General features: G+C 41.7%; 1 protein-coding gene across 8 annotated transcripts in view; it reads left to right on the top strand.

Annotated features, from left to right (window-relative positions):
- The window catches only part of nfasc (neurofascin), a 96,324-nt gene that overhangs the window by 48,448 nt on the left and 31,499 nt on the right, over window positions 1-16,377 (top strand). For 6 of the 8 annotated variants that reach the window (XM_022745576.1, XM_022745577.1, XM_022745580.1 and 3 more), the window contains 16 exons: window positions 3,589-3,700; window positions 3,851-4,035; window positions 4,121-4,252; window positions 4,428-4,571; window positions 4,661-4,772; window positions 4,866-5,032; window positions 6,399-6,546; window positions 7,880-8,004; window positions 10,118-10,162; window positions 10,635-10,736; window positions 11,109-11,306; window positions 11,455-11,525; window positions 14,073-14,295; window positions 14,388-14,503; window positions 14,595-14,805; window positions 15,252-15,374. In XM_022745576.1, the coding sequence (XP_022601297.1) occupies window positions 3,589-3,700; window positions 3,851-4,035; window positions 4,121-4,252; window positions 4,428-4,571; window positions 4,661-4,772; window positions 4,866-5,032; window positions 6,399-6,546; window positions 7,880-8,004; window positions 10,118-10,162; window positions 10,635-10,736; window positions 11,109-11,306; window positions 11,455-11,525; window positions 14,073-14,295; window positions 14,388-14,503; window positions 14,595-14,805; window positions 15,252-15,374 (2,214 nt within the window). The remainder of the gene's footprint in view (window positions 1-3,588; window positions 3,701-3,850; window positions 4,036-4,120; window positions 4,253-4,427; window positions 4,572-4,660; window positions 4,773-4,865; window positions 5,033-6,398; window positions 6,547-7,879; window positions 8,005-10,117; window positions 10,163-10,634; window positions 10,737-11,108; window positions 11,307-11,454; window positions 11,526-14,072; window positions 14,296-14,387; window positions 14,504-14,594; window positions 14,806-15,251; window positions 15,375-16,377) is intronic. The other 2 variants (XM_022745581.1, XM_022745579.1) reach the window with 1 other exon arrangement.

The raw sequence follows: 16,377 nt of genomic DNA, 5'->3' as shown, positions 1-16,377 counted from the left end.
GTATTAATATAGAAGCTAGACCTGAGCTTTAAACTACTGTAAATATCAAGATTAGTATCTGAAGAATGGACTTTCAGGACTTTTCAGAGGTATTGAGTAATTTCATGATCTAAACATTGTCCATATTTTTACTGAACCTTGCCACAGTAGACGTGGTGAGATATAGTCTGACCCTGGTTTACACTGTTACTTTATGCTGGAAACAGACAAGCTTCAGGTATTTCTGTATTTCAGTAAGTCTCCATGTAGTATGTTGTTTGTTGTTTGATTGTTAAATTTGGCTGTTCCTTTGTTTGCTTTTTGAAACTCCTGATATGAGTGACAACAACAATTCAATAGCTATTTATTCCTATGGAATAAAAAATGTTGCAACAGAATCAAATCTCTCCTAATCAATCAGTGTAGTGTGAGTCAGCTGATTATTACACATGGAGTCAATCAGATGTGACATATATCAAGGATGACCAACAGGTCCACATGTGACTTCTAATAAAAGACCAATAAGCATCTCTCTGACCCAACATACACTCACACAGTAGAAATACATGTTCATTCCACCTCATTCAGTGTTAAATGATCACATGGAATGAATAAACATATTGTAATTAACACACAGATTAACCTCAATTCAAGTCTCCTGCAAATAGAGAATTGAGTGAGCCCACAGCTGCAGGGGACAGATCAGCTAAAGTGGCAGCATATGCTGCAGTGGTAGATGGGATACATCCCTGAGGGAGAGGATGCACTCTGTCACAGACCAGGCCTGAGGCCCAGAGGGACTGAGGATCCTGCTGAGGAGGATTAGGTCACATGATGAATATTCAGTCAGGATTCATGCTATGATCATTAATAGTCATATATGTATGGAAATAAGATTCATTTCTGTGAGTGTGGTGAAGTGATGGGGACAGCTGTCGAGACGTTCACACACCGCCACTCCAACACACACGCTCGCTTTGCTACTAATCTCCTCTGAGCACACACGCAAGCAAAGACCACAGTTCTGTCTTTTTTGTGGGTGGGAGGGGGTCGAACCCTCCGCTGCTGCATCACCAGCTGTCTGCCATGTTTCCATGGTGCTCACTGCGTCGCTGTAGCTACCCACTATAATGACTGTGTACCTCATAATTCTTCTACATGTTTCTTCCTCTTGTTGTTTTTCTTCTCACTAACAACAACAGATCCTCCTCACCCACTCCTGTCTGTCTGCTGGCCGCTGGAGAAGCTAACTGCTAACAGATGCTTTAATCCCACACAGATCTGCATCACAAAGGAGGCTAATGCTAATTTAATCCCACATACTTCTCTGCAGGCTGCAGCTCTCCGCTCACTGGAGCTGTGGTGTCCACAGCATTAATGGAGCAGACTGGAAATGTGATGTCTAAGTAACGATCAAAGGAAAATTAGTCTGTATAATTATGAGCAGCATTTTTTTTTTTTTATTGTTTCAGTCAGTGGTGCACGTTGCAAACAATAACTAGTTATCAGACAAGTATCAGTGACAGTGCTGCACAGAGTCTGCACTGCTGTGTTAAAGGACTTAAACTTTAACTTTATTACAACTTGTAACAGATTTTTATATTGGTGTCTGTTGCTTATGACAACACTTTATTCACCAAAGTAGCTAATGAGTTTGCAGAACATGGTGACACCAGGTCATGGAAGCAACACAAGAAGTCAGTGGTCCTGTTCAGATCTGGTATTTACATGCGTCTCAGGTGATCTTGTCACCAGTGGTCAGCTCTAAGTTCAGGTGTGAATGCACCCGAGACGCATCTGAGATCTGATCACTTCTTTTAGCAGTGTGAACATGAATTTGTCCTGAGTCACATTGAACGACTCTACTGACATACCCTGGCACAGCCTGATTAGTCCCACCACAGTTTATAATGAACCAAAGATATTTTACTATTTCAAATAGATAAAAGTATATTTAATTATAGCTGGGAGCCGAGCATTGACTTGCTCAACTCCTCCTTGCCTCTCTCTCGCTCTCTCACACACACATTCATACACAAACACAAACTCTGACAACAGACCCATCTGTCAGATTGGCTAAAAACTAAAACACAAACCTATTTGCAGAGCGGGAAGTGAGACCTGATCAGAAGTATGATAATGTTCAGTCAGGTTAACTATAACCCAAAATTCCATCTGTCACACACATTTAACATCCTCACAACTCCCACAGTACTTACAGAGTGGCATTCACACTTTCAGTTTGACTTACAAGTACAATGGTTTGGATAGTCTGGATACACCAATCTGGCTACTTGTGTTTCTTCCCTTGTCTGACTTCTTTCTACCAATATTACTGTGCCCAGATCTGAGAAATGACTTGACAACCAGGTTACGATAATGATAATATGTTGTCATTATCATAACTGATAAAAAATATGAGCAAAACTACAGGAATCATATCCAAGTTGTAATAAAATGGAATTATCCTTTAAACCAGGCAGTTTAAGACTCAACCTTGAATTCTTCGAAGGTGCTGAAAAACAATGAATTACATCTGGATGACTTGTAAGTGAGTTTGCTGACAGTGAAAGCTGCCAGTGCAGACACAGTGCACAGGGTTTACAGGTTCAAATGTGAACTGTTTTGTATGAGTGAAGTTGTTCAGGAATCGCAGGTTAAGTTGAAGCAGTTGAATGGAAACAGTGAAAAGTGTCTGTTGAAGTGTAAGAGCTAAGAGAAGTTTAAGCTCTGCTGTATGCAAACGGTGAAAGCAGGAGAACTAACCAGGTCAAACCTGAACAATACTGTGTCTGAATGAAAATGCACCAAAATGAAAGTAACATAATATTTGATTGTAAGAGGAGGTGTTTGAGTCTTGTCAGGCCTGATGAACACACAGTTTATCTGGCTGTTTGATTCATTTATGCTCAAATGTTCATGTTCTGCTTTTGTTCTTCCGACCAGCTGAAGCTAAAGTAACAAAATGTGCTTCTAGCTCTGTGTCACCGCTCCTCCTTCATCATGGTGTGATGTGTGTGGATTATAAAAGGCCTCAAAGTCTGAAAACCAAGGGTCTGGTCAAAAGGGTCCATGTTGCTACTGAGGCTTAATGCTGTAGCCAAGTCCTGTGGGGATGTTTAACATGGGGCTGAAGACTAATGCATCAACTCCGTGACCCCGCACAAATTTGAGTTTGATGTTAAAGTAATTTCATTACAGCAGAGAGTCTGGGCATGTCCTATCAGCTACTTTATTTAAGCTTTTAATGGCCGTCCTCTCCATCTCTGCTCCTCAGGCAAACATAAAGCAAGATCAATCACCCTGCTGTTATTTCTGCATCTCTTAATGTCTCCCTGTGAGAGAAGCCAGAGAGCGTTAGACAGGTTTACAGGATGTTTGGCCTCACTACAGACTGCAGAGAGAGCCAGAGGCTGGAGCAGACGAAGCTCAGCCACAGGGAAATTACCAAATAACCAGAGTAATACTGTTAGATTTGTATATGGCAGGGCCCACAGAGAGGACACGTAGGAAGTGAGTCATGCTAGAAAGATAAACTATAGTGCTGTTGGATTAGATTGAATGTGTTTGTGTATACTGCCCCCCCCCCCCCACCCCCTTCATTGGCAGGCCGTAAAGTAGCTGAGACCACGCCAACCTTCCTCTCACCATCAGGCAGTGAGAGCTCCAAAATGGTGCTACGAGATGAGAGACTGCTGCTGGAGTGTATCGCTGCTGGACTGTGAGTTCACACACACACACACACACACACACACACACACACAAACAGCTGTAAGATGTCCCTGGGATAAGGAGGACTGAGATGTGGAGAATAGATCTTCTCAGTTTTCTGTTTACACCGAACCCATGTTTGTCCCTCCTACCCCACCAGACCGACGCCTACCATCAAGTGGTTTAAGAAGGGCGGGGACCTGCCAGGGCAGAAAATGAAGTTTGAGAACTTCAACAAGACCCTGAAGATTGTCAGTGTGTCAGAGGAGGATGCTGGGGAGTATGTGTGCATGGCCAACAATCACTTAGGCAGCGTACGCCACTCCATCTATGTCCAGGTGAAAGGTGAGGAGGTCAGGACTCTGTGTTGGTACAGATGCATGAACCTGTGAGTGGGTCCGTCACACTGACCTCCCTCCGTGTTCCACAGCGGCTCCTTACTGGCTGGACAAACCTACAGACCTGGTCCTGGCCCCGGACGAGAACGGGCGCCTGGTGTGTCGGGCCAATGGCAACCCTAAACCCAACATTCAGTGGCTGATCAACGGACAGCCTATAGACAGTAGGTGGAGCTGCCCGGGGGGGGGGGGGTTACCCTCAGTGGATCACAGCTGTTTATATCATCCACTCAGCCTGCATCTTATTTTATCGTCTTGTCCTGCAGCTCCATCATTCTTTCACTTCTGTCATATCTTTTCCCGCTCCTCTATTCTCCACCCTCTTACCCCCGACTGCAGGCGCTCCGCCCAACCTGAGCAGACAGGTGCTGGGTGACACCATCATCTTCCGCTCAGTGCAGATGGGAAGCAGTGCTGTTTATCAGTGCAACGCCTCCAACCAGCATGGCTATCTGCTGGCCAACGCCTTCGTCAGTGTTCTTGGTGAGACACGGACATCACTGTATGAATGTGAAATATCCTGTGACCTGATGAAGAGGTGAAGGTGTAATCCTCTGTCCCTCCCCCTGTAGACATGGCTCCGAGGATGCTGGGCCCTAAAACCCAGCTGATCAAAGTCGTCCGGAACAACCGCACCTTCCTGGATTGTCCGTTCTTCGGTTCCCCTCTGCCAGAGCTCCGTTGGTGAGCGTCATCCTACACTGATGTTTTCAGGCGAATCACCTGGTCAATGTCTTTATTTTACTTCCCATGTCCATTTGTTTTCTTTGCATACAGGTTTAAGAATGGACAGGGCAGCGGGCTGGACGGCGGTCACTACCGTGTATACATCAACGGCACCCTGGAGATCAAAAAAGCCCGAGCGGAAGACGAGGGCACCTACACCTGTGTAGCCCAAAACATCCTGGGTATGGCCAGCAAGCAGGTTGGCCTGGAGGTCAAAGGTCAGACATCACATCACTGCTGCACTCTGACTCATATGTGTCCTGCTCTGACTTGACATCCAAAGAGAACTAAAGTCATCATCATCATTATCTTTATCATCACTGCAGTTTCAGTCACTTTGTAACCAAGCAACATGACCTCATCACGAACAGCTGACAGCTCCTGCAGGGTCATCACTCTTTACATGTTTGTCTATTGCATGACATGAAATTATTACTTTCCCTTGTGCCAAACAGCTGCACTGTTGGATGATATGCAGACCTCTTGTGCCTTTTATTAAAGGAATAGCCAGTGATTCTGATCCAACACTCTGTGTCAGACTTAGTGAAAATGTTTGCATACAGGCTGGGCTGTAAATAGGAAACAAATTTGGACCGAGCTACTAAATACTAGTCCAGCACAGGACAGCCTGCTGGAGCCAGTTAAACTTTGACCTCAGCCTTTTCCTCTGCTTCTCCCTCCTCCACGTCCTCACCCACGAGGAAGGGAGCTCCTCCATGATAGTGATGGAACGTAAATGACATATGAGATATTAGAGGTGTAAAAATAGACATTAAGCCTCACATTATTTCACCTGCCTCTTTCCTTTAATGTGGTATTGCACCATAGCATAGTCTGAGCCAGTGCAACATACAAAAATCAGTACCATACATGTTTTTACCCTCCCTCTCTGTCAGGATTCCCACGGTCCTGGAAAACCTGGAAAACAGTTGACCAGAAAAAAGTCAAATGTCCTGGCAAATGATTTCCACATTCTCCTATTTTCAGGCAACATTTTGTTCAGGATCATGTTGAAGTTCAAATGGTCGGCTAGTTTATGAAATGAACAACAGTACTGGGTTTGTTTGGCAATGCTGTGGCGATTTCATTTACCTAGCACTTGCTCATGACAAAGTTCTTGTGATCAATTTTTCATAATTTCATAATCAATTAAGCATGTAAGGGATGACTTCATACATAAGTATAGCCAAGTATAGACTGCACTTATTTTAAATCAGACTTCCACAGACAGGAACATACTGCCCCCCCCCAGCAGCACAGGACTTTGTATTGTCTAAAAGGGGATTTGCTAATGCTCATTAGTTATGTATGGATGTGATTTGAAGTATAGTGCTCTCACCAGGTGGCAGATTCACATGCTTCAGGACAAAGCTTTTATACCAGTCCATGTCCTCACAGTGCAGCTCCACCATGTTGGTTATCCAACATGATTTCACCTCCCACTGATTTTCCTCTGTGCATCTCAGTGTGTGAGTTAATATAGTGTGTGTGTGTGTATGTGTGTGTGTGTATGTGTGTGTGTGTGCGTGTGTGTGTGCGTGTGTGTGTGTGTGTGTTCGTGTTCATCCTCACCAACTCCTCCAGAGCCGGTTCGTATAGTTCAAGTCCCCGAGCACCAGAAGGTCGTCAGGGGCGCTGTGGCTCATTTCGCCTGTAAGGTGGAGTCTGATCCCAGCCTGCCCGTCACCGTGGTCTGGACCAAGGACGACAAGCCTCTCTATTTGGGATGGAGGTAATGGACTTAACTTATCCAATCTACTACTGAATGTTAAATTTTAATTTAGAAGTTCTCCTGCTTTCACCGTTTACATACAGCAGAGCTTAAACTTCTCTCAGCTCTTACACTTCAACAGACACTTTCAGTGTTTCCATTCAACGGCTTCAACTTAACCTGCGAGTCCTGAACAACTTCGCTCATGCAAAGCAGTTCACATTTGAACCTGTAAAGCCTGTGCACTGTGTCTGCACTGGCAGTTTCAGATGGTCTCTGGTCTGTCATCAGTCTACATGCGATCCCCCATAATGACAAAGAAAAAAATGAATTTTAGACATTTTTTTCAAATTTATTAAAAAGTAAAAACTGAAATATCACATTGACCAAAGTGTTAAGAGACTTTACTATGGCTCTTGAAGTTTAGCTCAGGTTCCTCCGTTTCTCTGGATCATCTCTGAGATTTTTCTCCACCTTGATTGGAGTGGCCTGTGGTGGATTCAGCTGATTGGACATGATGTAGAAAGACAAACACCTGTCTATATCAGATCTCACAACTGACAAAGCAGGTCAGAGCATAAACCATGAGGAGGAAGGAGCGGCTGCAGAGCTCAGAGACAGGATTGTGTCGAATCTCTAAAACATTTCTGCTGCACTGAAGGTTCCTGAGAAGAACAGTAGCCTCCATCATTCTGACATGAAGAAGTCTGGAACAACCAGGACTACTAGAGCTGGACCTGGACTAACTGACACATTAGGGAAAAGGATCTAAGTAAGAGAGGAGACCAAAAGAAATGGAGGAACCTGAGCTCAATTTCAAGAGTCATACCAAAATGTCTGAATACTTCTGTCAATGTGGTATTTCAGGTTTTACTTCCTAATTGCAAAAATTTCTAAAGTTAGAACTTTGTCACTTTGTCATCATGAGGTACTGAGTGTAGACTGATGATGGAAAAAATGATTTTTAATTTTTTCATTTTAACATAAGAAAGGGTTAGTTTCAAGACTTTCATCTAAATACACGGACATGTCTTTATTTGACTTGTAGTGATTCTCACTGATCCTCTCAGAGTGTCTGTTTCTTGTCATAAGATTTAATATATATATAAGAGATAATAAAAATGTCTTTAAACAAAGTGTCTGGATTTTATGAGTCAGCTCTTAACAGAATAAGAGAAAACATTTGAATCTGCTGAAGTTTCTGTTGTTATTAAACTGCAGTAAATACAGTCAATAACTAATTTATACAGACATCAGTTTCAAAAGAGACAAAGTACAAACTAAAGAAGAAAAGGTTTGGAGGATGCTGTGCTGCTGTAACATCCACTCCTCTGTCTCCTCCTCTGTCTCCCAGGCTGAAGAAGGACGACGAGTCGCTCACCATCCCCAAAGTGAACGAGGGTGATGAGGGAACATACACCTGCACTGTTACATCTGAGATAGACCAGGACTCAGCCTCAGCCCGCCTCACTGTGTTAGGTACAGACAGAGCAGAGGAGTGTCGCCCCGTTACAACCATTCAAAATATCACTTGAGAATTCAGATGTACTAAAGTGTCAAATGTAAAAAGAATGTTTAATGTTGTTGTATCAGCCCCCTTGAGTTCTAATATTATACTCACCAAATAATCTACACACTGGATACAGGACTTCATTAATTAACAAATATAAATAAATAAATAAATAAATATATATCTATCTATATATATATATATATATATATATAATATATATTTACACACACACATATATATATATATACATATATATATATATGTATATATGTATATGAACCAGATGTACAGTCCGTTCATCACCATATAAATAATCACCAACAAAATATGTGCGAAATCTAAACATTACTTTGCTCCAAATGTTAGTGTAGTAGAATTTTCAACATATAAATATAAAGACTAGTAATACAAACAAAAAAATGATAAAGCCAGTGCTCATTAACACATAAAGCCCCTTTAAGGAGGTTTGGGCTACTACTGGTTTTCAACTTAATTTGTTGACTTTTAAAAACCTTTATGCTGCTTTTTTCATAAAAGCAGGTAGTAGAGACTTTGTGGACTTTGTGGACCTGATCTCCTCCCCTCCTCAGTGAAGAAGCTCTGATGTAGCTCTGGACTGACAGTGTTCAGTGGGTGGGACAGAGCAGCAGTTCATTCAGTCGACCAATCAGCAGCCAGACAAAGAAAGAAATGACTTAACTTTACTGTCAAAGTTTGATTTTGTCACGTTAACAACAGTGACTTGATTCCAGTGCTCTGTTCATGATACCTAAGTTACAGTCTGAGCAACAGTTGCAAAAAACAGTGCTTTTAATATTAGATTTAGATGCACATTCAGGTGCTGCTTGAAAAAATAGCTAATTATATATGCAGTTACAATCAGTTTAGTTTAATCTAATTATCTTTAGATTATAAATAATCTTGTATATATGTGCAGCTTTACAGAAAACTGTTGGCAACACTGACGGATGTCATTGCAAATCGTCCATTGGTTGTTTAAGGCAAGGCAAGTTTGTTTATACAGCACCATTCAGACACATTTTAGTGCTTTACAGAGGCTGGAAATACATTAAAAGATGGTAGTCATCAAAATAGCACAAAAACTATAAAAACTAATTTGAATAGATACAAAGTTTAAACAAGTCATATCAAGATTACATAAAATCATTCTATCCTCAATTTTAAAGTGCTGCAGTGATAAAAGACATTTAAACAAAGCAAATGCACGTGATGAAAAATATGTTATGTCTGTGATTTATCGGTGAGCTGCAGTAAACAGTGATGATTTAAGCCCTGATCTAACTGAGCTGACAGTTTCAGCAGATCTCACGTGTTCATGTCTGGCTCATGTGTTACTGAAAGTATGAAAACAAACAGATTAAGATTGAATATACAAAATAATTTGCAAATAAAAATGCGCAGTTTTTAAAGCCAGATTAGTCCCAATGATAATAATAATTTTTCACATTTTAAATATAAAGTGAAAACCCTGAAGAGAAAGAGCAGTTCTTCAGTTGTCAGACACATTCAGACAAACTGTTTCTTTCCTGTAGAAAGTTTTCTCTTGACACTGTTTTTCAGCTCTGTGCCTTCAGGTGAAATCAAGCATGTTTTATGTTTTTAAAGCTTAGCTTTAGTACCTGTAATGATGTGTAGGAAAGTGCTATGATGAAGCCGTGCAGTAGACTCTGTCTGTGTGATCATGTGATACTTTTGCATTGATGACAATGAGTCACAGAAATACACTGTAAAAATCAAAATGATAATTCAGATTCAAATTCAGCTAATTTGGATTGAAAGACAGTGACACAGCCTGAGAGATGGCTCAGATTTGTGTGTCACTGTTCGCCTGAAGAATTCATAAAGAAAAATGCTGGATTTCCTGTGAGCTCAGCTGCTGGGCTCTCAGAGTCCAGAGAACTGGTTTACTCTTGTGACTCAGACGTTGGCTGCATGATGAAGTGACAGTGTGATCTTAATGACATGTTAACGGTTGTGCTCCCTTGCTGTTGATTAGTGGACTAACCTGCAGACTCTAACCTTTATACCCACTTCCTGGTCCTTGACCACGCCCCACAGAGGAAGCCTCCCTCAACCCCTCAGTCTCTAGTGCCTTGCCTCCAGGTAACACACAGCTTGGGTGGAAATCTCTTTCTCTCCCTCTTCTGTTTATTTCCTCTTCTTATGGTCTCATTTTTTCTGTCTGAACTTGTGCCTCTGTTATATTAGAATAGTTATTATATTAAAAACAGATCTTCCTTTATTATGTGCCAAAGATAATTTCTCTCCATGTGTGTAAGAAATTGGCTTTTTATGTGTATGCACTACGATCCATCCTGTCAAATCATTTCATCTCATTAAATCTGAAAATGTCTGTTCCCAGTTTGGGACAGTAGTTCCAGTCGTTCAAGTTGTTTCAGTATTTGATATAAGTATAATGGTCTGAAATATTCCCACTGAACTGGAGGAGATTTGCATTTATATGTTCAGGAAATGACACCATGCAGCATGAGTGACAAGTGTTTTGCAGCATGCATGTGTCTGCTTGTATGTGTTTGCCTCGTCTAAGGTCGGGTCACTCCTTGTCTCTCTGCAGATCGTCCAGACTCTCCCATGGATCTGGATCTGTCGGACCCAGCAGCCCGCAGTGTCCGCCTCACCTGGATCCCCGGAAATGACCACAGGAGCCCCGTCGAAGGTCAGCGTGCACACTGTCCTCTCCTGGACATCCTGCCTTTTATTTTCACATTTCTCAAACATTTGTCAGAAGTGCAGCTTCCACATATCTCACATGTAGGTGAAGTGCATCCTGTGGGCACAGTATGTGAGTGAAGGAGAGCAGGAAATAGGTGACATGCTAGCGTTTGTCTCAGGACAGTAATTATGAGGTACAGATGCTGAAATGGAAAAAGAAATGAGATAAATTCTAATTAAGGTCGTAGTTATAATGATTCAGGGACCTTTTCCTAATGAAATAATACATATATAATATTATCTGCATAAGGCCTTTAAATATATCTCCAGATATGTGGTCTTCCTTTTCTCAAGCCTGATGTGTGTTTCTCTGCAGATTTCTTGGTCCAGTTTGAGGAGGACCGCTGGGAGCCAGGCAGGTGGCAGAACTTGTCCTCTTACCCAGGGGACCTCAACTCTGTCGTCCTGCAGCTCGCCCCCTTCGTAAACTACCAGTTCAGGGTCATCGCAATCAACTCAGTGGGCCCGAGTCAGCCCAGCAGCCCGTCGCCACGATACAAGACCAGCGGAGCAGGTGAGTAGCACCTGTAGTAATGTAGTTTACCTGTCTCCTGCTTATAGCAGACACACATTAGAAAGCTTCAGGTCATGAATCTGCTCATGTGGACGTGTTGTTTGTCAGAGTTGATGTTTGTTCTCAGTGGATTGTGTTTTGTTTAAAGCCCCAGATGCCATTCCCAGAGGGCTGCGGGGGTGGGGCTCCAAGAAGGACAACATGGAGATCACCTGGGAGGTAAGACGAGACAGGGAATGACTGTGTACTGAACACATACTGTACATATCATTACATGTAGCAAGATCACTTTTTTTGTTCTCAGAAGAAGACAACATGAGAAAACAATACAATGTATGTGAATAAATAAATTCTGTCTGAAGAAAATCACTGAGATAAAAGTTTAAATATATAAGATCAAAATGTAATAATGGATCAAAATCATCATAATATGGTTCAGTAGAGTACTACCAGTCATGCAGTCAGTGTCGCAGGCTTTTAACTGCTTGGACAAATCATCATTATAGAGATTAAAAGGTCTGGAGACACTCGGGGTCATGGCCCATGGTTTAGTGGCTTAAGCATGATACTCACTACACACTTACTCCAGCCAGACCTGATGTTATGCTACAAAGCACTTACAGTATCATTTTACATGGAGCAGATATCTCCTTACAGTTAGCATCACTGCACGTCACCACACCTCTAGGTAGATGAATATTACTAATGGATTTATCAGTATGAGGGTAACAGGCTGGGACGTCTTCCTGTGTGAGGGTTGATCAGGCCAGTGCTTCTGTGTTGGATTGCACAGGTATATGCTCAGACACACTCACACAGACTGCTCACACACCCCTATGAAGCAAGCACATTAACTGTGCTAATACAATAATACATTCTCAGAGCACTTTTTATGCGAATGATAACGATCAAACACTCTGAAAGCAGAGGGAGATCAACTTTTCTCTTTTGTTTGATCATTTATCAATTCACCATCTCTTTTCTTCTAATTCTTCCTGTTGCTAAACAGCGTGCCACTTTGATATGATGAACAATGAAAGGGATTTTTAAACATTATTAATGTTTTTAAAGATCATTTCATTTTAAAACTTTTAAAAACAACATTTATATAAATATTTTTTATACATAATTTCAACCTTTCACAAAATTGTCCTGTTTTGCAAATGATTTGTTGGCCCACTTGCAACATCTCTGCGGCCCACTATGTCAGTGGTTTCCAAAGTGTGCGAGGCCTCATGAATATAAGTGGAACTATCTGTGTGTGTGGGTGAATGTGACTTCCATTGTAAAGCACTTTGAGTGGTCAGTAAGAATAAAGTGCAGTCCATTACCATTGTCCTGACAGAATGGAGCCATGTGATTAACCAATTGTGAGATATCCCAATGACATATACACTATGATCACTGCCACTAGAAGGTATAAACTCTTTATATCAATCTTATGCCATTTCTGTGTAGTAAAACAAATAAATAACAAATATTATGCTTAGTTACGCCCCAAAGAAAATCCTTTGTGGAATAACGTATGTATGAAAACCAATCAAAACAAGCCCCTCAAATTTGCCTCTTGGGGAACTTTGCCAAACCTCAGGAAGTATCAGCACTGATACATTCTGCCAACTGGAATGTGAATTGCAGACATTAATAATTCAGTACCTCAGAAAGAGATCACACTACTGGTCGAGAAATAACTAAAATTTTTAATTAGACTTCACTTTCATTGATGAGATAAAAACATTCCTCTCAGTGAAATTCATTGTGAATACTGACTGTACTGTGACTAATTTATCTGCTCTCAAATTTATCACATACCAAAATACAATAATACATTACCAAAGGGCTGCAGAGATAACACATAACACAATGACTGGTGACTGGCTGGTCACCTCAGGAGCTGGGCAGTGAGCTGTTGAGACAAATTTCCAATGAGGTATTATTTGGATAAACTGAAAATAGTTTCAGCTCTGAGCCTGGCTCAGAATCCCTGCCATAGTTGCTATTTGGTTTGAAATGCATTCTGGGAAACTTAGCTGTTCGAAGTCCACACATGTCATGTACTGATGCATCCTAGATAAAACACTTCCTGATATTTGATCTGTACTTGGGTAGATGTTGACTTTGAATTGGAACAGACTGATGACGTTTCACAAGAACACAAGATCACAAGAACAGAGAAGAATGAAGACTGAGAAGCAGCTGTTGTCTTTCTTTTCAAAGTAGCGGGCAGTGTAGCCTACTCTTTTTCTGGCAACAAGGAAGGACACTGATCAATTTTTTGCAGATATTATGTGTCTTTTGCCGATAATCAAATTGTTTCTTTAACATGAGAGTCTTAACTTAATTTAGTAAAGTTTCAGAAATGCACATTCATTTTAATGCTTTCAAAACACAACCCTTACTCAGTGTCCTTTGTAGTGGACAGCAGGACATACTAACTCCTGTGTTGAAGCAATTTCCACTTCAGGGCTGAGTGAGGGAGTCAGGGGATGAGGTGGAGGAGGGACAGACAGTAGAGCAGGAAGGTGAAGGCTCAGAGTAGAACATATCAGCTTTAGAGCAGCCTGAGCATGGGGACAAAGTGACGACACCCACCGTCCATCATGCTTAATAAGGAATGTGAAAGCTAAGACCTTAAAGTTTATTGGTATCTCAGTGTCTAGAAAGTCTTGTTAACTCCAGGTCTGCGTCTCAGAGGGGATCTAGAATCAGCATCTACATTTCAGTCAATGTGTGCTTGCAGTGAACGCCTTCTGTTTTGTCCTCCAGCCTCTGCTTGATCTGGAGAGAAATGGCCCAAACCTGTACTACAATGTCTGGTGGAGGCAGAAGGATATGGGGGAAGAGTGGAGTAACGCGACCACACTGGAGTCCAAATATATCGTCCCCAACACAGACACCTATGTGCCCTATGAGATCAAAATCCAGGCCAGAAATGAGTTTGGATCAGGACCTGAGTCTAATGTGGTGATCGGATACTCCGGAGAGGACAGTGAGTTGATTCACAGCAGGTACCATGTTTCTGAAAGACACCAACCCCTTTCTGATGTTTCACACACTCTGCGTCTCTTTTCATTTGTTCAGATCCCACTGAGGCTGCCACTGACCTGCGGGTGTCAAAGGTCGGGAGCATCAAAGCGACCATCCACTGGAAGGCTGTGGACCCCAGCTCTGTCCAGGGAGAGTTCAAAGAGTTCAGAGTGAGTCACGTGTTCTTTTCCTCCTCCACTCTCTCCTCTTTAATCTCCTCCTCATACCCATCAACCCCTTTCTTCTTCTCCTCCCTCCCAGCTGTACTACTGGCGTGAGTCCAGTCTGGTCCCGGGTCTGGTGGTCAGTAAGGAGAAGAAGACCAAAGGTTTCTACAGCACCTTGGCTGAGCCGTCCGGGATCCTCAGTGACCTGGTGCCCTTTTCCAAATACAAGATGTTTATGGTTGTGGCCAACAGCCGCTTTGAGGGTCCGCCCAGCAACACAGTGGAGTTCACCACCAAGGAGGGAGGTGAGGATGGAGATGTCATGTAGTTTCTGAGCAGGTAGCATGTTTCCAGTTTCTAAAGGGACATTTTGAATCCAGTATGTTTGCATCCCACCTGCTGCCATCATTGTGACTTCAGTCCAGATTTAAGGCAAAAGTGTGTAAAGCTGGATGGAGTGGAAAGGGATAAACAAGTTCTTAGTAACTGTGAAATGTGATAATGTCAGCAGGACAAGACAACAGTATCTTGTAAGGAAAAAACATTGACTTTCCATCTTGAGAAATATTTTGGCACAACGGGAGTGGATGTCTATGGAATCTGAGATCTTATTGAGCCAGCATGGCCGACAGTGACACTGCATTGTAAAACCTCTGGTTTCTTCTCTTTATGTTTGTGTGTGTGTCTGTGTGTGTGTGTGTGTGTGTGTGTGTGTGTGTGTGTGCGTGTGTGTGTGTGTGTGTGTGTGTAGTCCCCGATGCTCCAAGGTTCTTCAGGATCAACCGGAGGAGTTTCGACACCCTCTACCTGGAATGGGACAAACCTCTGGAGCCCAATGGCATTCTGATTGGATACCAGCTCAAGTATCAAACAGGTGAGCTGCTCTGCTCTGCTCTAGCTTGGTCAGGGTTGTCTGGTCGGGGGTTAGGAGGTTAGTTTATACATTTTCACATCATTTTGGATCATTATTATAATATCAGTGTTGTTGTTGTTCACTGTACCCTGAGTTGTCAGTCCATCCATCCCATTCTTGTGGACACAATATCTCAGTAACATTTCAAATTTGGTACAAACATTAGGACTAGGACTCAAGGATGAACAGATTTGGTTTTGAAGGTCAAAGGTTAGTGTGACCTCACAACACACTTTTTAGCCATTATTTGACTTCACACAGCAATTATGACCAAATTTCACACAAATGGTTCATATTTTCTATGACTCTGGACAAACAGGGATGTAACCTGGAACTAGTCTGAGTGGAGGAGGGATTTAACCCAGAGGCGGTAATTCTAGTTTTTTTTTTTTAAATTCCTTTATTGGTGACTTAACATAACAAAAACAGGTGTGACATGAAGGGTACATAGGACATAATGGAGGGACATGTAGATGACAGCAAAAAGCCAAAACATTTATAGAAACGTAAGCATGATAAGAATATGATGTGTATTGTGCGAGTAATGTGTGTATGTGTGTGTGTGTGTTTCGATGTTTTAAAGGGAGGTAATCATATGTATGTTATGTATATGTGTATGTGTGTGTGTTATGGGGCAGAGAAAGTGGCATGTATAATGGAAATGTATGATGTAACCTGAATATATTTGTAGAAAGAATGTAGTAGTAATAATGATAATAATAATAATAATAATAATAATAATAATAAAATATAATCATTTCTATGATATCCTGTCAATGTAATAGTGATATATCTTACAACAAAAAATATGATAATAGTGCAGTGGTATTATGACAATATAATATATATCATTATATTACATAATGATATATATTATATTATGATAGCATTATGATACTGTACATCTGATAGCAAGCTGGCACTGTGTGTGTGTGTGTGTGTGTGTGTGTGTGTGTGTGTGTGT

Source organism: Seriola dumerili, unplaced genomic scaffold (genome assembly GCF_002260705.1).
Source record: "Seriola dumerili isolate Sdu_G_001 unplaced genomic scaffold, Sdu_1.0 BDQW01000088.1, whole genome shotgun sequence".
In the NCBI taxonomy this organism is placed as follows: Eukaryota; Metazoa; Chordata; class Actinopteri; order Carangiformes; family Carangidae; genus Seriola; species Seriola dumerili.
This window is presented reverse-complemented; position numbering and strand designations above follow the sequence as displayed.